At 57.4% G+C, this 19,214-nt stretch overlaps 9 protein-coding genes across 9 annotated transcripts; 5 read left to right on the top strand and 4 right to left on the bottom strand.

Moving 5' to 3' along the window:
* Positions 1-294: 294 nt before the first annotated feature.
* Positions 295-3,061, bottom strand: FA10DRAFT_267151 (hypothetical protein). Its single transcript, XM_025521795.1, has 4 exons — positions 2,819-3,061; positions 2,389-2,752; positions 2,248-2,318; positions 295-2,188 (listed from the first exon to the last, which is right to left on the bottom strand). Exons 1-4 carry the CDS (start codon positions 2,873-2,875, stop codon positions 374-376), a joined length of 2,307 nt encoding a protein of 768 aa, XP_025377905.1. The 5' UTR covers positions 2,876-3,061; the 3' UTR covers positions 295-373.
* Positions 3,062-3,214: 153 nt separating this feature from the next.
* On the top strand, positions 3,215-6,018 carry FA10DRAFT_267150 (glutaminyl-tRNA synthetase). Its single transcript, XM_025521794.1, has 2 exons — positions 3,215-3,590; positions 3,754-6,018. The coding sequence occupies exons 1-2, from the start codon at positions 3,224-3,226 to the stop codon at positions 5,985-5,987; spliced, it is 2,601 nt and encodes an 866-aa protein (XP_025377904.1). The 5' UTR covers positions 3,215-3,223; the 3' UTR covers positions 5,988-6,018.
* A 788-nt stretch (positions 6,019-6,806) lies between these two features.
* FA10DRAFT_260487 (hypothetical protein) lies at positions 6,807-7,490 on the top strand (the record flags this gene model as incomplete). Its single annotated transcript, XM_025520025.1, has 1 exon — positions 6,807-7,490. One exon carries the CDS (start codon positions 6,807-6,809, stop codon positions 7,488-7,490), a length of 684 nt encoding a protein of 227 aa, XP_025377903.1.
* Positions 7,491-8,384: 894 nt separating this feature from the next.
* FA10DRAFT_260486 (hypothetical protein) lies at positions 8,385-8,999 on the top strand (the record flags this gene model as incomplete). The annotated part of the gene is made up of 1 exon (XM_025520024.1): positions 8,385-8,999. The coding sequence occupies one exon, from the start codon at positions 8,385-8,387 to the stop codon at positions 8,997-8,999; it is 615 nt and encodes a 204-aa protein (XP_025377902.1).
* Positions 9,000-9,121: 122 nt separating this feature from the next.
* FA10DRAFT_301915 (P60-like protein) lies at positions 9,122-10,564 on the bottom strand. The gene is made up of 2 exons (XM_025525043.1): positions 9,655-10,564; positions 9,122-9,594 (listed from the first exon to the last, which is right to left on the bottom strand). Exons 1-2 carry the CDS (start codon positions 10,531-10,533, stop codon positions 9,217-9,219), a joined length of 1,257 nt encoding a protein of 418 aa, XP_025377901.1. The 5' UTR covers positions 10,534-10,564; the 3' UTR covers positions 9,122-9,216.
* A 75-nt stretch (positions 10,565-10,639) lies between these two features.
* On the bottom strand, positions 10,640-11,556 carry FA10DRAFT_267148 (putative glyoxylase I). Its single transcript, XM_025521793.1, has 4 exons — positions 11,489-11,556; positions 11,296-11,317; positions 10,855-11,208; positions 10,640-10,798 (listed from the first exon to the last, which is right to left on the bottom strand). Exons 1-4 carry the CDS (start codon positions 11,502-11,504, stop codon positions 10,738-10,740), a joined length of 453 nt encoding a protein of 150 aa, XP_025377900.1. The 5' UTR covers positions 11,505-11,556; the 3' UTR covers positions 10,640-10,737.
* Positions 11,557-11,903: 347 nt separating this feature from the next.
* FA10DRAFT_260484 (kinase-like protein) lies at positions 11,904-13,925 on the top strand (the record flags this gene model as incomplete). The annotated part of the gene is made up of 3 exons (XM_025520023.1): positions 11,904-11,955; positions 12,030-13,774; positions 13,878-13,925. 3 exons carry the CDS (start codon positions 11,904-11,906, stop codon positions 13,923-13,925), a joined length of 1,845 nt encoding a protein of 614 aa, XP_025377899.1.
* A 519-nt stretch (positions 13,926-14,444) lies between these two features.
* On the bottom strand, positions 14,445-15,422 carry FA10DRAFT_279757 (putative ATP5-F1F0-ATPase complex, OSCP subunit; the record flags this gene model as incomplete). Its single annotated transcript, XM_025523564.1, has 3 exons — positions 14,445-15,143; positions 15,241-15,307; positions 15,387-15,422. 3 exons carry the CDS (start codon positions 15,420-15,422, stop codon positions 14,587-14,589), a joined length of 660 nt encoding a protein of 219 aa, XP_025377898.1. The 3' UTR covers positions 14,445-14,586.
* A 766-nt stretch (positions 15,423-16,188) lies between these two features.
* FA10DRAFT_267145 (hypothetical protein) lies at positions 16,189-19,164 on the top strand. The gene is made up of 2 exons (XM_025521792.1): positions 16,189-16,640; positions 16,708-19,164. Exons 1-2 carry the CDS (start codon positions 16,235-16,237, stop codon positions 18,978-18,980), a joined length of 2,679 nt encoding a protein of 892 aa, XP_025377897.1. The 5' UTR covers positions 16,189-16,234; the 3' UTR covers positions 18,981-19,164.
* The last annotated feature ends 50 nt before the right edge of the window (positions 19,165-19,214 follow it).

Below are 19,214 nucleotides of genomic sequence, written 5' to 3'. Positions count from 1 at the left end.
GATCCAACTTTTTTATATTTGATCAAATTGGACCGAGGCTGCAAGCAGCAGGTGGAGAACGCGGAGATATTTCCTAGAGGGAGAAATCTCGTCGTAGCAAAGAGCTTCCCAGCGTCAAATCAAAGCCCGTCGGCGCGGTCCGACATCGCCGTTTACGCAACGCACAAGAGATTCTCGGGGATTGTCATCTATATGACCACTTCTTTTCTTACCAAAGGCGACAGCAAGAGCGCACACTTGAGTGTTGAACTTTTAACCTGTGTCAGTCAATGGAACGGCATCCAGACAAAGTTGCTTTGAAGAATGGTCCATTGATTGTGTGCACTTGGGAAATAACAAGATCCGCGAGCGAGGTAGGAAGATAGATACAGACTCAGTACGGTTGCTGCTGATGCTGAGGTGGTGGCGGTGGATTCTGCGAGTAGTAATTACCTGTCGGCGGAGCATATTGATGTTGAGGGTAGGTGTGCTGAGGAGGAGGCTGATGATAGGGCTGCCCGGGGTCCGAGTAGTGATGTTGAGGTGGAGGAGGTGGGTAGGCGTGAGAGTGTTGTGGCGGACCCGAAGGGGGAGGAGGCGGCGCAGCTTGGACATGGCTGTAGTGAAGCGCCGACGGCGGCGGCGGTGGGTAGCCAGTCGCCGTTGTCGTTGTCTGATAAGGCTGCTGCTGCTGCTGCTGGGGCTGGGGCGTGGTGCTTGGCTGAGGAGGTGCCCAATGCGACGTGGTGGGAGGCGGTACATAGTGAGAACCTTGATTCGCCCCATAGTAGCCCGATGAAGGCGCCCCGTTGTAACCAATGCTGCCTTGGCTCGGAGGCGGACCTGTCGCGGGCAGGGGCCGGCTCGGCGCACGTGGCGGTGAGGTTTGCTGCTGCTGCTGCTGCTGCGCTTGTGGTGGCGGAGCATTGTAAGGTGCAGTCGATGCCAGGCTTGTTGCCGAAGAAGCGCTCTGGCCAGTGGGAGGAGGAGGAAGGGCGTGGTAGCCTCCCGCGGTCAGCGGTCTCTGTGGCGGGCCACCGTAACCGCCAGGAGAGGTTAGCGAACCCTGCTCTTGGTGGCTGGCCACTTGCGGAGGAGCAGGCGCATAAGGCCCGCCGAGGTGTGAGCTGCTGGTGGACATTGTCAGGGTGCTTGCCGTGGGCGCGGGCGAATGGCCTGGATACGGTGCAGGAGAGGGCATTGGCCACGAGGGAGCTGGGCCATTCTGTGGCGGTGGTGGTCCAGGTGCCGGCGGAGCCGAATTCGGATGAGGTGGCGGCGTGACGGCGGCGTATGCTTGCTGAGGCTGCGGCGTGGCTGCGAGCTGGTATGGAGAACCAATCGGCCGTCCGAACTGGTCCACACCTCCCGCTTGGGCCAGTGGAGGCTGCTGGGAGTACCCGTACGAGTGCTGCTGGTAAGTCTGCTCCAATTGCGGCTGAGGTGCCGGTGGAAGCGGAGGCTGAGGCGTAGGCGGAGGGAGAGGCCGCTCGGCCACTGCGGACTGTTGGTTGAACGACATTGAGGACATAGGCCGAACCAGGTCATCGGCCGCATCGCCTCCCGCTTGCGAGTACGGCCCACTATAGCTTTGCCGCAACGTTGCATTGGAAGCCGACGAGGGCATCTGGGCGTGGGAGAATGATTGGGAGAACTGGGACGAATTCTGCTTCACGTGCTCGGCAACGACCGACGGAGGAGCAGCATCTGGCAGACGGTGACCGTAGAGGCGTGAACTGACAGGCTGTCCAGGTGGTGGGAAGCTTTCCCTCCTCCTCTGCTCGCTGAAAACGACCGACTCGCTCTGGGGGATGCCAGGCGGAGCTGGACTATGTGCTCTATGGATCGATGATGGTGCATATGGCGGGGTGTATGCGTCAATCTGCGCCAATGAGCTGCTCGGCCGGAGCGAAGAGGGAATGCCATCACCGACTGAGGAGCCGAGGTGCGCATGCGATTTGGACGATGTCATGCCCGACGAATTATTCATGCGCCTTGCCGAGCCAGTCGCTGATGCGGCCGAAAGATTCGACGTCGTTGCACTAGGCCTCATCGATGAGGGAATGGGAGCGTGGGCCGGCTGCTTGACGGGAGGGTGGGGCGCAAAATCGAAATCGTCAATGTCCTCTGAAAAGGTGCCGGCACCCCCGTACGTCGTGTTACCAGAGACGACGGGCTTGACTGCTTTCTTCTTCTTGGGCGGCGCGGCCTGTTTGCAAGGCAAGGTAAGCGCGGCCAAGATCATTACAGGCGCTTCGTTTCGCTCACCGAAGAGTAGAACGTCAGCTCCAGGTACACCTCGCCCGCATAACGGTCCTTGGCCTTGATGGTCACCCATTCTGGCAAGGTTGAATCACGGACAGTGAGCTAGAGTAAGAGAGGGGCGGCACAAGTATAAGCAGGACTCACCATCAAATTCGCCCGTCTTGAGCGTCTCGGCGAGGTCCACGAAACCTTCACCGATGAACTCGGGCTCTTTGTTGTCGTCAGCGTAGCAGGTGACCCGGAGGACCTTGGCGCCCTTTGTCTTGGACGACGATGCCGGCTTCGCCTTTGAGATGCTACTGGGAGCACTGTCTGACCCCTCCTCTTTCTCCTTCTTTGCCTTCATCTGGTCTTCCATATCGTCATAGATCTCAAAGTGGAGCTGCTCGTCCCATGTCGGGTGTTGACCCCCTCGCTTGTCTGGCTTAGTCTTCTGCTGGTTGGTTCCCATCTGCAGGGTGCAGTAGGGGTCCTGCTTGCCAATCGACCGCTTGTTAGGCAGGTTTTTCTTCGGGTGCAAAGGAGTCAGCTGTATTGTCTTCTTACGTCGTAACAGCTGCATCACTACACCCACCGCCTTGAGGACGACACAGACGAGGGTGCCCCTGTGGACCGGCTCAACGGAGCTCATGATGGGTCTGTCGGCAAGGCGAGCGGCGGAGGCAGGGGTGTCAGGAAGCGCAAGCAGCTAAGGCTCTGTCGGCGACCTGGGTCGCGATTTGGTGTGTTTACCTCTCCTACTGGTCTCTCTATGCTGCTAGTACGTCTTGCCGCTGCTGCTGATGAATGCTCCTCGCAATATTAGTGGCTGTTCATTTGATGTAAACGCGCCTCAACACAGCCAGCCATGGAGCAACTGTGCAAGCGGAGGTGGCCCACGTGATGCAATGTTGCTCTTTTTTCGAGTCGACACACACCTCCCTTGGGTTGGAATCTATTTTTTCTTGGTCTTTATCTCAGAAGAACGCCAAAAACAAGCATGCCGCCAAAGGTCGACACTTCGGATCCCGAAGTGGCTCGGCTGCTGGCCCAGTTTGAGTCCATCTCATTCACGGGGCAAAAGGCGAATGAGACGCTTCGCAATGCCAAGACTGCCAACAACCTCTCGGCCCTCATAGAAAGGTGCGGCCTGGCTTCCAAGAGCCTCGACGCCAAGCAGGGGTCGCTCGTCGCTGCTGTCGCCGCCAGCGCGCCGAACGACCTGAGTCTTGAGAAGCGTGCCTATGTCGTTGAGCGGATAGTAGACGGGAGCCTGCACTCTGCCGACCGCGTTACGATCGCTTGCAAGTTCGTTGCTGGTCATGACAACATCGACAAGACCCAATTCGATGAGGCGTGTGGTGTGGGTGAGTCATCAGCTTCTGGTCGCGATCCACATGATGTGACAATCAAAATAAAAGCATGTATTAGAGCCGTGGCTTCTCAGCCCTATGGCATCAATTCTACCAACTGATCAAACAAGCGACATTCACAAAGTCATTGGAGCTGACGAGAAATGTCCGGATGCAGGGGCTGTGGTGACGCCAGAGCAAGCTCGGGCGGTGGTCGACGAACACCTGGAAAAAGATGCATCAATAGAGGGCTGGACCTCCCTTGCGACGCTTATGGGCAAAGCCAAGGCCGATCCAAGATTACGGTGGGCCAGCTCGCTCGACGTAAAAAACGCCGTCGAACAAGGGCTCGAGGCCAAGTTCGGCCCCAAGAGCAAAGCCGCTGCCCCCGCAGCAAAGGCCAAGGAAGCCAAGGCCAAGGAGGCAAAAGCAAAGGAGGCGAAGCCGGAAGCGGCACCAGCAGAGGCGGATCCAGACGCTATGTTCAAGGGCAGCTTCCTCTCGCGGCTTCACAAACCTGGCGAGAACCCTCAAAGCAAGCCGGAGCTCAAGGCGGCGCATCTTTCTGCAACAGGAGGAAGAGTAGTGACTCGGTTCCCCCCAGAGCCCAATGGCTTCCTTCACATCGGCCACTCCAAAGCCATCGCCGTCGACTTCGGTTACGCGCGCTACCATGGCGGCGTGTGCTACCTCCGCTACGACGACACAAATCCATCGGCAGAAGAGGCTCAGTACTTTGAGAGCATCCTCGAGATGGTGCGATGGCTGGGCTTTGAGCCGTTCAAGATCACATATTCGAGCGACTACTTCCAGCAGCTCTACGAGCTGGCTGTCGAGCTGATCAAGCGCGGAAAGGCTTACGTCGACCACTCGACAGCCGAAGAGATCTTTGAGGGGCGAGGAGGAAAGGAGCGCGGCCCGCGAAAGGGAAACAAGTATCGCGATAGGCCGATTGAGGAGTCTCTGAAGGATTTCGAGGATATGAAGGCCGGCAAATACCCCCCGGGCAAGGTGACGCTGAGGATGAAGCAGGATCTCGAGGGCAGCGGCAACCCGCAGATGTGGGACCTCATTGCATACCGAGTTCTCGACGCGCCACATCACCGAACTGGCAAGCAGTGGTGCATCTACCCAACCTATGACTTTACCCACTGCCTGGTCGATTCCTTTGAGAACATCTCGCACTCGCTCTGCACGACCGAGTTCATTCTCAGCCGAGAGTCGTACGAATGGCTCTGCGATGCTCTCGAAGTATACAAGCCCAGGCAGTACGAATTTGGACGCTTGAACCTCGAAGGGACTATCACTTCGAAGCGGAAAATCCTCAAGCTTGTCAGCGAAGGCCATGTCAAGGACTGGGATGACCCGCGGCTCTTTACCCTCCTCGCTCAGCGGAGACGAGGCGTGCCGCCGGGTGCTATCTTGTCCTTTGTCAACCAGCTGGGCGTCACCAACGCCATCTCGACGATTCAGAGCCAGAAGCTGGACCAGGTCGTCCGGCAGTATCTCGAGACGTCGACGCCGCGCCTGATGATGCTCCTCAAGCCAATCAAGGTTGTCCTCGATAACGTCGCTGACGACTTTTGTTTGGAGCTCGAGCGACCGCTTCACCCCAAGATTCCCTCAATGGGCAACACGAAGATGCCCTTTGCCAAGACGCTGTTCATCGACTCGTCCGACTTCAGGGCAGTCGATTCGCCAGACTACTTCAGACTGGCTCCTGGCAAGACTGTCGGCCTTCTCAACGCTCCATATCCGATCACCTGTACGTCTTTCGAGCAGGGCGCCAATGGCGAGCCTTCGATTGTCCACGCTCGGTACGAGGACCCGTCAATGCAGGGCGATGCCGCTCGCAAGACCAAGACGTATATCCAGTGGGTTGCTCAACATGAAGCGAGCCACTCACCTGTTCCGGTCAAGGAGGCTCGCATCTTCCATCCACTCTTCACGTCGGAGAACCCTGCAGCAGAGACCAACTATTTGGACCACATCGATCCTAATTCGCTCGAGGTGTGCCCAAACGCAATGGTCGAGGTCGGATTTTGGGAGGTGGCAAAGCGGGCTGTGGAACAGGCCAGAAAGGAGGCAGAGGAGCGGACAAAGAAGGCGAAGGCCGAGGCAGAGAAGGTTGCTACCGAGGTCAAGGCTGGTGGCTCGGGCGGAGAGGGAGCACCAGAGAGAAAGGCAGAGCAGCTCGTCGGCAAAGAGGTCGTGAGGTTTCAAGGGATGCGCATCGCCTACTTTGCGCTTGATAGAGAATCTGTTTTGTCCTGCCTGGAGGAGAAGCACGAGGGGGCGTGGGGCATCAAAGAGGGCGAGCAGATTATCCTGAACAGGATTGTCAGTCTCAAGGAGGATTCGGGAAAAGAGGCAGTGGCCGCCAAGAAGGAAAGCAGCAAGAAGAAGAAGTAAGGTGGCCGAGGGCTAGCAATAAGAATATTTGCCCTTCCTGATCCCTCTTGAGTGTGTGATCTCAGCCCTGCGAGTTGGTCATCTTTTTATTGTGCTTGTTTATGTGCGGTGCTGGCTTCGCATAGCGCCACAGATGCCTTCTACAGTAATATTGTTGGCACAACGAGGGCTTTTCGCGAGGATACACGGAACTGTAGGACAGCACAGGCTCAGAAGAGGCGACTCTGAGAGATGGTCATGCACAGCACCTGTCGTGCGCTAATCATACTCAACGTCAGCCGTGCCTGCCTCCGGACGGGGCTCGAAAATGCGCAGCCGTGCACTCGCCCTGGCTTGTGCGGTCGTGCGCTCCTCTTGTCCAAGGTCTGCTGTTGGCGAGGGGGCTGCGGACTTTCGTCGTTGACGATACAGGCTGTGTTTGTTAGGGACAATTGTTTTCAGATTGTCCCGCAATGGCCGGAATTCCCTCAATGACATAAGGTGCCCTCCTTTCCTCACCACCCTTTCTTTGTTTTCGCCATTTTCAAGATCAGCAGGACCCTCTTGTGGCTTGTGCTCGTAAGCGTGCTGCCGCTCCCGCTCTTGCTCCTACTGTGGGGTTATTAATGCTGTCGGCGACTGCGCCGTCTCGCACAAGGCTCGACAATGTCTGAGCACGTCATCACTTTCGCCCATGCTGCCCGAAAGAGAAAGGACCGCAAGCAAGTGGGGTCCTGACTCAGAGGATATAAGAACACACGGTCTCCATGCTGATGCCAATTCGGGCCAACCCACATCCACCAAATTAGTCGGTCCAGCTACCCTTCCTCTCTTGTCGAGATGCTCGCTTGGTCACTCTCCTTGCAGCCGCTGGTCGGCTTGTCTGTGGTCTCGTTTGCCTTTTTCCAGCTTGTCCACCCTCTCCGCGTAATGACCCGTGGCAACGAGCAAATTGACGAACTCGACCTTCGCCGCCGTAACGCTGAAGATATTGGTCTCGAACATGACGTGATCCCTCGCGCTCATCTCTTTCGCAAGCCGGAGAAGAACTTTAATCAGGGCCAAATGCTGGCCGGTGCCAACGACCATTTCATCAAGATTCGCAATTTGATGGCCGACGGGAACCGGCGACCAAATCAGGACGGACAAGTTCAGACGCAGCGAGACGACTCCGTGTGTCCAATTTGCAAGTCTTACCCCTGCGTCTGTATCCTTGATAGTCTTCCTATCCGTGGCTCTATGGCATACGGAGGCTACAAGAGCTTAAAAGACAGCTCTACCCTCCTCATCGACCCTGCGAACGATAGCTTCGGAAAGGGCAATGACCAGGGCAGCATCAAGCATGACTCGCTTCAGAAACGCGACAAAGGCTGCCACGGATACAAGTGCAACGCCACCGAGCAACCGCAGGATGGCGGTGACGAGCTTCATGGCTGCAACGCTTGTGGCACTCCCTACTGCAAATGCGTACCCACTCAGGGTAAAGATGGCGGTGACGACGTAGACAACGAGAATGAAGAATGAAAGCAGCTAAAGACGCGATAAGAAGCAGCAAGCATCGATCCTGATGCGTGCCCAGATGTGATCACATATCACATATGCTAGCGAGATGTTGTGATGGCTAGATTTCAGATATGTAGTGAATCAAATGAAGGGTTCCAAGGTTGAGATTCTGGAGCAGCCTGCTTCTTTGGCCATCCCTCAGTGAGATGGATGCGGAATCTGTATTTGAGTCTGAGAGCATAGCAGACTTGATGAAAAATGGACGAACAGATTGCTTGTCGTAAGCTGCACATGCCTTGAAACACGAAGACGAGTCTGTGTCAGACAATAGAGGCTCAGGAGAAGCGACCCTGAAGAGGCAGTGATGCACAGCACTTGCCGCGCGCCAGCCACACTCAACGCCAGCCCTGCCTGCCTCCGGGCGGGGCTGAAAATACGCAGCCATGCACTCGTCCTGGCTTGCGCGGTCGTGTGCTCCTCTTGCCCGAGGTCTGTCATTGACGAGGGCGTTGCGGGCTTATGTGTTGATGTCGCGGGCTGTGTTGGGCTACTTCTGTCAAATTGCTTTGTCGTGCACGCATCACCGTAGCGTAAAATCTCCTCCTTTCCTTCCGATCTAATTATGACGCCCTCTTTGAGGTTACAATGACTTCTCTTCCTCCTACTGTAGTGCTGTTGATGTTGTCGGCGAAAGGGCCGTTTCGCGCAAAGCTCGGGGAGGTATGAGCACGTCATCACTCGCACCGATACTGCCAGAACGAGACAACAGCGAGCAAGTGACGTCTTGTCTCACAGCTTATAAAAGCACACGGTCCACAGAGACGCCCGTCTGGACCACATCACATCCACCAAGCCTCCTCCCATACTTTTGTCGAGATGCTCGCTTGGCAACATATTTTCAAGCCGCTGGTCGGCATGTCTGTATTGTGGTTTGCCTCCTTCCAACTGGCCCACTCCCTCCCGGGACAAACCCTGGGCAAGGAGCGAAGTGACGACCCCGAATATCCTCACCGTTACGCCAGAGTCGCTAGTCACGAAAGTGGCAATGTCCTTCTCTATCATCCGCCTCTCGAGCCAAAGAGGAAGAGGACTGGTGAAGAAATGTCCGGGCCCAGTACCTCTGATCGACTTTTTAAGAGCCCCACGCTGATGTCCGGTCCCGACAACGAGGAGCACGGCGAACATCGTCAGAACCGACACCGCCCCAAGTGTGATAAGTGCGGCCACAACCCTTGCCACTGTGGCACTCCACCACGCAGTGTCCCTCACGTTCGTGGCAGCTCGTCACATGAAGACCACAATGATAACAAAGACAAGGTTCTTTTCTGGATCGACCCTTCCAGCAAAACCTTTGACTCGCCCTATACCCCATTCAACATCAGCTGCGAACATTGTGGCACTTCCCGCTGCACCTGCGGACCCCCCAGGATGAAGATGGTGGAGACGGAAAAAAACGACAAAGACGAAAATGACGGCAAAATGAGCGATGAGAGGCAGCAAGAATCGATCCCGATGATTGACCAAATGTGACCACGTATGCTAGCGAACTGTAGTAATGGCGAGAGTTCAGCGATGTACTATCTCTCGCTATGTAGTGAATCAAACGAAGAGGTCGAGGCTGAGACTTTGGAGCAGAGCGTGCCCATTGCGGCCATCTGATTCAGGAGAAGGATGCGCCATCTGTGACCAAGTCTATTCAGGCCGAAAGCGTGACAAAATTGTTGTGTGAAAGAGGAGATGAAATTGCTCAATGGAAGCGCTTGTATGCATGCGTTTCGTACGTCTTTGTTGCCGCCCTCCTCGGTTCCTTGGTGCTTGGCGCCCGTGGCTCGACGAGGCCCCGCTTCGCAAAGTGGTGGATACGGTCCCGAATCAGGTTGCCCTCTGGCTTGAGCCCACGCAATCCTTCGGACAGCTCCTCGCCCAATTGGACCTCGTGCTCCTCCTTCGGCAGCTCAAATCTGCCCACACGCCTTTCGAGTCTCTTGAGTTTTGCTTCGCGCCTTTGTTGAGCAGCTTCCTGCTTCTCTTCGGCAGCCTTTGCCAGGGACTTCTTGAGTGACGGCAAGGACTGGATGGCTTGGTGCGTCGACTTGATCGATTTCTGCAAGAGCCGTTGTCGCTCCTGTTACAAACTAGGTGAGCACAGCTTCCTCACCATCTCCTTCCGCTTGGGCAGACTCACAGCTTCCTTGTGCTTTAGCGATCTTGCCCTCTGCGCCTTCGTCTTTCGCTTCGGCTCCTTCCTCGTCGTCAAGGCCTCCACCTCGGCCTGCTCGTCATCTGGCTCCTTGTCGTCATCGTCCTCCCCATCGACCCTCATTCCCATGACGTTCTTGCCCTCTTCCTCTTCTTGCCTCGCATACTCGCCCCCTGCGTCCCACTTCCTCTTCCACTCCCGGTGCTTGAGCCGCTCATTTTCCTCGTCCTCTGCCACCTTCATCGCCTTCTCAAGCAGCGCATCGTGTGCCTCTGCTGGCGGGTTGTACGACTGGCCCGGATCGGGGAGAGGTAGCGGCACGTCTGGCAACCGTCTCTTCTCGACGTCGTGCTTCAATGGCTTGACATGCACCCTTGGGCTCTCTGCTCCCCACACATCGTACTCGGCGACCTTGATGTCAGCCTTTGCCCGTTGCTCCTCCTTGTCCTCCTGACTCTGCTCGACAACTGCGCCAAAGGGTCCAGTCTGCCTGCCCGTCATGCGCCGAAGCTTGGCAATCTGCTTTGCGCTCATCCCCGACCTCTCCTCGGGCGTCTTTCCTCCCAGGCTTCCCTTTTCCTTGCGCGACAGCACGGCAGGGACGCCGACGGCGTCTCGGTTCAGCACCTCGAGGCTCTTGAGCCCGCGGCGGTTCTTGCGTTGGCGCGCAAGGAGCGCCTCGTCGCCCTTTCGATCTTCGACGAACAGATCGCCTGCCTGGCCAACTCCACCGGCCAGTCCCAGCGACTCAGCCTGCCGCTGGATCTCGAGACGTTCCTCGACGGGCGCCAGGTCGATGTTCTTGCGCCATGTCGCCTTGCCCTTGCGCGATGGCTGCTGCTGCTTGGCCTGATCCTTTGGCATACTGGCTTCCTCCTCCGTTCAAAGATCGCGTTGAAGGAAGTCGCTCAAAAAAATTCCGGACTCCAAGAAAATCGAAAAATTTAAGACTCAACAAGAACACGTGGTCCTACTCATTATTGGCTACTACTACCGGTAAGATACCGCCATACGGAAGAAAGAGTCAGGAATGATGGCGGACTGCTACGTCTACATCTTGTTGGAGAGTCACTTGGACGTCATGTTGGGGATGATCTCGATCCAATAGTTGTCCGGGTCATAGATGAAGCTGGCCAGCAAAGTGTCAGAATGACGATGACAATAGTGAGGGACATGGTCACTCACGCAATGGACCGCATCTTGCCGTCCTGGGGCCTCTTCTTGAAACGGACGCCGAGCTCCTCGAAGCGCTTGCACGACTCCTCGAGGTTGTCGACGGAGACGGCAATGTGGCCGAAGCCCTGCGGCTCGTCGTTGCCATTGTGGTAGGCAAACTTGTCGTCCTTTTCGGTGCCCTTGTTCCACGTGAGCTCGAGGATGCCCTCGCGCTGTGCGCGGTGCGCCACATTCTGGTGCTCGTAGGCCAAAAAGAAGAGCTTAAAGTCGCCACCGTCGTGCTCATCGATGAGGGACATGCCCATGACGTCCTGGTAGAACTTGAGCGACACCTCGGGGTCCTTGACACGGAGCATCGTGTGGCTGATGGACGGAAGAAAGGAGCGTAGCGTCAGCGTCAGCGTCCGTGTCGAGCCAGCCGAGCTATAGTGCTGAAGTAACACTACTCACTTGAGCTTGAAGCTCTGGGTAGCTGCATCAGAGGGCAACCGGAGAGGAGAGGCAAAGCGGGAAAAGGAGCGGGGAGAGTCAGCAGCAGGCCTCGGCGGGAGCAGCAGCAGCAGAGGGCGGGGAGCCAGGAGCTGCGGCCTTGGCAGCGAGGAGCAGGCCGCTCGCGTCGAGGCTCGGAGGAGGAGATGCGCACCTGCAGATGGGGCCATGGCTTGTCGCGTTGTTTGGTGTGGGGTGCAGTTGGTAGTGGTAGTGGGGAACGAGTGGGCCAGGTGGAGTCGAGCGACATCATCTTTTTCTCTCTTACCGACCCTTCTTCCCACTGTGGAGGTCCGATGACCAAAGTTGCAAAATCGATGACCAAAGTCAGAAGGCTCGTCCTTTCGTTCCAACAACCGATTAGAAAGTCCAAAGGCGAAAATAAAAATAACAAAATGACGCGCGGATCAACTTAAACTTGCCAAACTGGTCACTGCAGGTGTTGGTTGAAGGATAGTTCTAAGCTGCACTAAATGTCAACCAACACCTGGACAGGCTTCCCGTGGATTTCAATCAGCGGCCACGAACAAGGAGGCGATCCCACTACCTCTGGCGCGAAGACAGCGACGATGACAGCGAGAAAATCGCAGACGGCCGCAAGGACGGATGCAATCAATGATTGTAAGTCTCTGCTTTGGGCACCCTACAAAGGCTGCTGTAGCTGACGGCCACCGCTCGTTCCACCCTCCACCAAGACGAAGCGCTGGACGTCATTGGGTCAGGCACCTTTGGACTGATTCGCAAGGTGCGACGGATCAGCGATGGTCGCATCTTTGCTCGCAAGGAGCTCCAATTTGAGCGCATGACCGACCGCGACCGGCGGCAGATCTGCGCAGAAGTCAACATCCTCCGCACGCTGCACCATACCAACATTGTCCGCTACGAGGAGCGGGGCATCGACAACGAGAACGGCATCCTCTACATCGTCATGGAGTACTGTGAGGGCGGTGATCTAGGATCGACAATCAAGCGGTGCAAAAAGACCAACACGCAGCTCGACGAGGACGTCGTCTGGTCCTACCTCGCCCAGATGGTCCTCGCCCTGCATGAATGCCACTACCGGGGGAGCAACACGAGCCGGGACAGCGCAATCCTGCACCGGGACCTGAAGCCGGAGAATGTGTTTCTGGATGGGCAAAAGAACATTATCAAGATCGGCGACTTTGGCCTGTCCAAGGAGGTGGCCGCCCTCGACTTTGCGAGGACGTACGTGGGCACGCCATACTACATGAGCCCCGAGCTAGCTACGGGCGCTCCCTACGACGCCAAGTCCGACATCTGGGCACTCGGATGCGTCGCCTACGAACTCTGCGCTCTGGCACCGCCATTTGATGCAAACGATCAGCAGGAACTGACACGCAAGATCAAGCTGGGCAACGTGCCCAGGCTGCCAAAGGCTTACTCTGGCCAGCTGGGGGACGTGATCCGATCGATGCTTGAACTCAATCCAAAGCACCGGCCAACGACGCGGGACCTGCTCCAGCACGGCAAGATTGCCAATGCACTCCAGGCCCTCGAGCTGCTTGCCTGGTCCGGCCGCATGGCCGAGGAGAGGGAAAAGCTCCGCATGCAGTGGGAGGAGCTCGACGAGGGCCGGCGCATCCTGGCTGAGCGAGAGGCAGCTGTCTGCCACGGTGAGCTCGAGTGGCGGAGGAGAAAGTCGGAGCTCGAAGACAGAGAACGGAGGGTCGAGGAGAGGGAGCAGAAGATGACGACCTGGGAGCAGGAGACAGCTTCGGCGGCAGCCTTGCCAAACCACCACCGTGGTGCTCCAGCAAGCACGCACCAAGAGCCGGCGCCGACCCGGCCTGCGCTACGCCCAGGCAACCGAAGAGTGTCATCGGGAGGCATTCCCCGTCTTCGTTCATCTCCGGCCATCTCCAGCGAGGCAGGCAACGGCGCTAGTCACGTCGTCGAGGTCGTCCATGTCCGGTCGCACGGCACGCCTCGATCTACGCGCGACCGCAGCCGCTACGGGGTCCGGCCGCTGCTTGGCGGAGTGTCAAGGCAGCGTGAGGAGAGCAACGGTGGCGATGAATGGGTCGAAGACGGCGAGTTTGGCTCGGGCTCGGGTTCTGCATCAAGTACCGGCTCAACGAGCGACGACGTCAATGTCGAGGTGTCCAACGTGGCTGTGGCAGAGAACAGCCGCGAGGACTCACCGTCGACATCGATCAGCTCGAGCTCCGTAAAGGCCAGCTCACGACCCGCAGCTAGTTCAGCGACTTCGACGATGGCGCGCAGGCAAAACAGCCAGAGCAGCAGCCATGACTCGGAGACGACCAGTGTGAGACCGTCGGCCAGGAGGAGCGCACGAGTGTCGCAGGTCTCGCCTGCGATGCGCGCATGGATCCAGCAGACGCAAGCGTCGTCATCTGAAGACCAGGACATGACCATGCGCGACGCCTCGCAGATGATGGAAGACAAGGAGAACCATAATGTGGCATCTGCGCCTGCGCTCGAGTCAAAGTCGTCACCCATTCCCATCTCAAGACTCTCTTCGGCTGCTGCGGCTGCATCCAGACCTGCATTGATGACGCGAGCAACGGCCCCTGCGACGAGCGCGGACGCACTACAGGCTCGAGCAGTAGCAAGCGTCGATGCGTCAGCGTCTGTCCCAGCGCAAATGCCGCCCCCGCCGGCCGTGTACGACCTCGACGACGAGGACCTGCCGTCGCCCTTTCTGAAAAAGGTGACGCGCGAGATTCCCCGCGCGATGGAAAAGCACCTTGCGAATCTGGCCAAGAATGGCAATGCTGCTGCTGCTGCTGCTGTCTCTGCGCCTGCGTTGGCCTCGACACTGCAAGAAAAGGCTACGAGGAAAGCAGCAGCGGGCGAGGGCAGCAGCACCAGCAAAGGTCCGTCGTCGAATCTGCTCGCGAGGGCGGCCGTGGCGGGTGCGGCCAGGCAGAACTTCACCAGAGGCAATGTGGGCGCGCCTTCAGGAAGAGTGACGGCTGGCACGAACAGCAACATCAGCACCAGCAGTGGCGGTAGTGGCATCGCACCTCGGAGGAGGACGTCTGCTTTGCCGGGCGGCATTACCGTTGGACCGCCGAGAGAGAGCCTAGCGGCTCGAAAGAGCTATATCCCATCATCGAGAACTTGATAATCTAGTCATGAACCATGCTTTCCATCTTTCCATCTTCATTCTCTATTTCCCATTCTCTTCTTCATTCATGGGCTTCTCTTTCAATCTTTTATCGCATTCCGCACGACGGGCCTGGTCTCATTACGTGTGTGACACGACGTCTAGATGCCCTGCTGGAGGAGCGAGTTGAGGCGGCTGACGCGGCTCGAGACGCTCAAATCAACGGATCGGTCGCCAAAGTCGACGATGAGGCCACCCTGGATCGACGGGTTGACCTTCTGGGTGATCTTGACACTCTTGCCCTTGGATGCGTACTGCGAGCCCTTGATGGCCGACTCGAGGCGCGACGCAGTCGACTTGTCGAGGGGGGCAGCGCTCGTGACTGTGACCTCAATCTCGCCACGGTGAGCGCTCATGAGCTCGAGGAAGCCGTCGATGATCTTTTCCGTGTCGCCCAGCCGGCCGTTGTCGGCGAGGACGGCAAAGAGGTTCCGGGTGATCTCGCCCTCCTTTCCGCCAAGCATCTTCTTGATCCCGTCGGCCTTTTCGGCGTGCGTCATGACTGGGTTCGCGAGAAAGTCGCGAGCCTTGACCGACTCGGGCGTCTGCTGCGGGGGCGCAATGATCGACTTGAGCTGCTTCAGGTCCGTCTCGACCTGGGAGAGCGTCTTGGCGTCGCGCGAGGCGGCAGCGACAAAGGCGCTCGTGGCATACTTGCCTGTGTGCGCAAACAAGCAGAGCGCAAGAGGCGACAGTGTCAGTCTTCAAGACAAAGGAAAGGAAAGGAAAGGAAAGATTAAGGATGGACAACGCACCAGCCAAGCCGTGGAGCATAAGAGGGGGCTTGACAGCTCCCGCCTGCGTAGCGTAGCCGCGAGTGGCCTGTCGGGAATGGTCTCAAATGTCAGCCATCTACGGTCTGCTTCTCAATTCGGTGCCCACAACAAAGCAAGCGACGCACCTGGAGCGCCTGAGGTACGAAGCGAGCGGCGGCCATGATGAGGAGACTTGGAGGGGTTTATAGAAACAGCGACGACGAACTTCTCGCGATCAGGCTTTGGCCGGGCCTAACCGAGACGCGCCACGTGGACACAACGGGCCACCAGCAACGATTGATCGATGGTGGTGATGGCGCTCCTGATCTCCTATACAAAGAGCCCGATCATGAGGAGACAGGCATTATGGACAGCTGAAACAGACATTGGATGGAGTAGGATCCCTTTTTGGGCCCGAAAGGTTGCCGATGTGGCCGCTGATCACCACAAATGGTTTTGATCTGGGTCAGATCTTTGCGTACAAGTCTTCCCAGAGCTTGCATTCACTTCTGCAGAAACATCAGTATGTAGAAAGAGCCTGTATCATGACAGAAGCAGCCGAAAAAAGAAAGAAAGTGGTGAATGGATGCCACGGCTGTGCGTCACTGCCATCATCTCTGTATCAACACCACGGTGACAATCTTTTGGCTTCAGGTGGATGGATTCTTAGCAGAAGATACGCCTTCCGGAATTCGCACAGTAGCCATAGCAAGCCACCACAGCACACTTCTCTCCGATAACGCTCGCAAAGAGCGATGCTAGATGGTCATGTACATCTCGTCAACGCTGTCCGTTGATGCTGCGGCCGACAGCAAGGGCGTTCGGTAAAGGAATACAAAATTCAAACGCTAACCTTCTTTACCCCTTGGTTGTAATAGTCGATTTTCCACGTGGACGAAGAATTTTGCAGTCGCGACGACGAAGAACGAGGCGCGCGCAGTGGGAAGGAAAGGAAGCGAGTCTTTCACCACACCCTCCCCAATCACCCACCGCCATGTCGTTCTTCCGCAAAGTGTCCGACTCCGAAGAGTCCGACTCCGAGTCCGAGGAGGAGCTGATGTCCGACTCGGACGAGGAGCAGCAGACCAAAAAGACCGCAGCTGCGGGCAAGAAAAAGGCAGACGACTCGGATGCCGACTCTGACGAGGATTCAGACCAGTCAGACGATGACTCTGACGACGATGGCTCTGATGACGACGATGAGGGCGCCGGTGCTGGAAAAGAGGCTCCCAAAAAGCAGAGCCGCTTCCTCAGAGGTGCAAGCGACGACAGTGACAGCGAGGAAGAGACCAAAAAGGTCATCAAGAGCGCCAAGGACAAGAGAGCAGATGAGATCGAGGCTGTTGTGAAGAACATTGAGAACGCCCAGCGGATCGACGACTGGGTGGCTATCTCCAAGGGTGGGTGCTTCAATAAGCTGTGCTGTCTAGAACGAGCAAAGTCACTTAATCAACGACGGTCCTACAGAATTCGACAGCCTGAACCGTCTGGCCGACCGACAGAGGACGATGCAGGAGGCAATCCCCACATCGTACATCAAGGCCATCGACAACCTGGAGAATTTCTTGACGACATCGGCACAGAAGGAAAAGACCGCGTCGAAGAAGATGAAGGCGCCCAACGCAAAAGCCATGAATGGCATGAAGCAAAAGCTCAAGAAGGTGTCCAAGGACAACGAAGACGCTCTCGCCCGCTTCCGAGAGAACCCAGAGGCATTCGAGGCAGCTGCGGCCGCGGCTGCTGCCCCGGCGCCTTCCGCAGCCTCACAGGCAAAGAAGAAGAAGCCGGCCGAGGCGCTTCTCGACGACGAAGAGCCTGGTGAGGGCGACGATGACTTCCAGACCGTGGGACGAGGTGGCAAGGCAGTTACATACACGAGCGAGGGACTTTTCAAGAGCCTGGCCAGTGTCATGGAGGCTCGCGGCCGCAAAGCCACGGACCGCAGCGAGCAGGTTCAGATCCTCACCAAGCTCCTCGAGGTGGCCGCGTCCACGTACCAGAAGATTCGCGTCCTCCTCGCCCTCGTTGCGGCCCGCTACGACTACAACCAGTCCGCTGGGCAATACATGTCGTCGGACATGTGGAACTCGGCGCGCAAGGAGCTGGACCAGCTCATTGACATTCTCGTTGCCGACCGAACATATGTGGTGCGAGAGGAGACGGAGGACTACGACGATGAAATCGACCGACTGCCCAACCAGAATGGAGAGGGCGATGTCGTTGCCGTCCGCGGAAGCACAATCAGCTTCATCGAGCGCCTCGACGACGAGTTCACAAAGAGCTTGCAGAACATCGACCCGCACGCACCCGAGTACGTCGAGAGACTGAGCGACGAGAAGCTCCTCTACCAGACCATCATTCGAGCCCAGGTGTACTACGAGCAGACGAAGCAGACCGACGAGCTGAGCCGGGCGGTCATGCGCCGCATCGAGCACGTCTATGCCAAGCAGGACAACATCGTCCAGGCCCTCGAGGCCGCCAGTGCCTCGGCCCAAGAAAAGGTCACGTCGACTGTCGCTCCCTCGCCTGCCGAGGTGGCTCAGCCAAAGGGGCCCACCGCGCTCGTGCGCGCCCTCTGTGTCCTGCTCTACAAGACGCCCGGCCTGACGTCTGAGCGGCTTCGTAGCAGGGCCATGCTCTGCCACATTTACCACCACGCTCTGCACGTCGACTACTACATTGCGCGCGACATGTTCCTCATGAGTCACCTGCAGGACCTCATCGCCATGGCCGACGCGCCCACGCAGATCCTGTACAACCGCGTTGTGGTCCAGCTGGGCGTGTGCGCCTTCCGACTGGGTCTCATCAAGGAGGCTCAGGCCGCACTGCAGGACATCTTTGCCTCGACGCGCGTCAAGGAGCTTCTGGCTCAGGGTGTCCAACGCCAGAACCAGTACAGCAACCTGACGCCGGAGCAGGAGAAGATGGACCGTCAGCGCCAGCTTCCTTTCCACATGCACATCAACCTCGAGCTGCTCGAGTGTGTCTACCTGACCTCGTCGATGCTCCTCGAGATCCCCAACATTGCCTATGCCGGCAACGACCCCGAGCTGAAGAGGCGAGTCATCAGCCGAAACTTCCGCAAGATGCTCGACTTCACCGACCGTCAGGTGTTCTCGGGACCTCCTGAGAGCACGAGGGACCACATCATGATGGCCAGCAAGGCGCTGCAGAACGGCGATTGGAAGGAGTGCACGAGACTGATCAACGAGATCAAGATCTGGAAGCTCATGGTCAACAGCGACCAGGTCAAGGAGATGTTGGCTGTCAAGATTCAAGAGGAAGGGCTCAAGACCTACCTCTTCTCTTACTCTTGCTACTACCGTAGCGTGTCGATTGACCACCTGAGCTCGACGTTCGACCTCGAGCCGAGCAAGGTCCGGTCATTGGTTAGCGCCATGATTTGGAACGAGGAGCTCGTCGCGAGCCTGGACCCGATCGACAACGTCGTGGTCCTCCACCGCGTTGAGCTGAGCAAGGTGCAGCAACTGGCCCAGACGCTGGCAGAGAAGGCCAACAGCATGCTCGAGCAGAATGAGCGGGCGCTTGACGCCAAGCTTGGGGATGCAAAGGTCGGTGGTGCTGGCGGCGCCGGCTCCGGCGAGAGGGGCGAGCGAGGCGAAGGCGGCGGTGGACGGAGAGAAGGCAGGCGAGGCGGCGGCGCCGGCGGGGGACGAGGGCGCGGTCGCGGACGAGGGAGAGCGCAATTCAATGCGCTTCCCGGTCAGCAAAAAGTGTAGAGTGTATCTTATTGACACTTCCCCTCTCTCTACCATCTCTCATTTTCCCACCCTCAATTCCATCATTGTCTTCTTCAACCTCTGTTTTTAGGCATGCATAGTGAGGGTGTGTGTTGTGTATGCGTATGTGTGTTTGATATTGGGTGGATACGTGACGACACGCGCTCACGCGTTGCTTTTTGAGAATCGAGAAATCAAAAAACAAAAGAGACGAGCGAGAGTCCTGCCTTCGAC

Source organism: Acaromyces ingoldii, assembly GCF_003144295.1.
Source record: "Acaromyces ingoldii strain MCA 4198 unplaced genomic scaffold FA10scaffold_3, whole genome shotgun sequence".
Lineage (NCBI taxonomy): Eukaryota > Fungi > Basidiomycota > Exobasidiomycetes > Exobasidiales > Cryptobasidiaceae > Acaromyces > Acaromyces ingoldii.
Note: the sequence above shows the minus strand (reverse complement) of the source record. Positions and strands in the feature narration are given on the sequence as shown.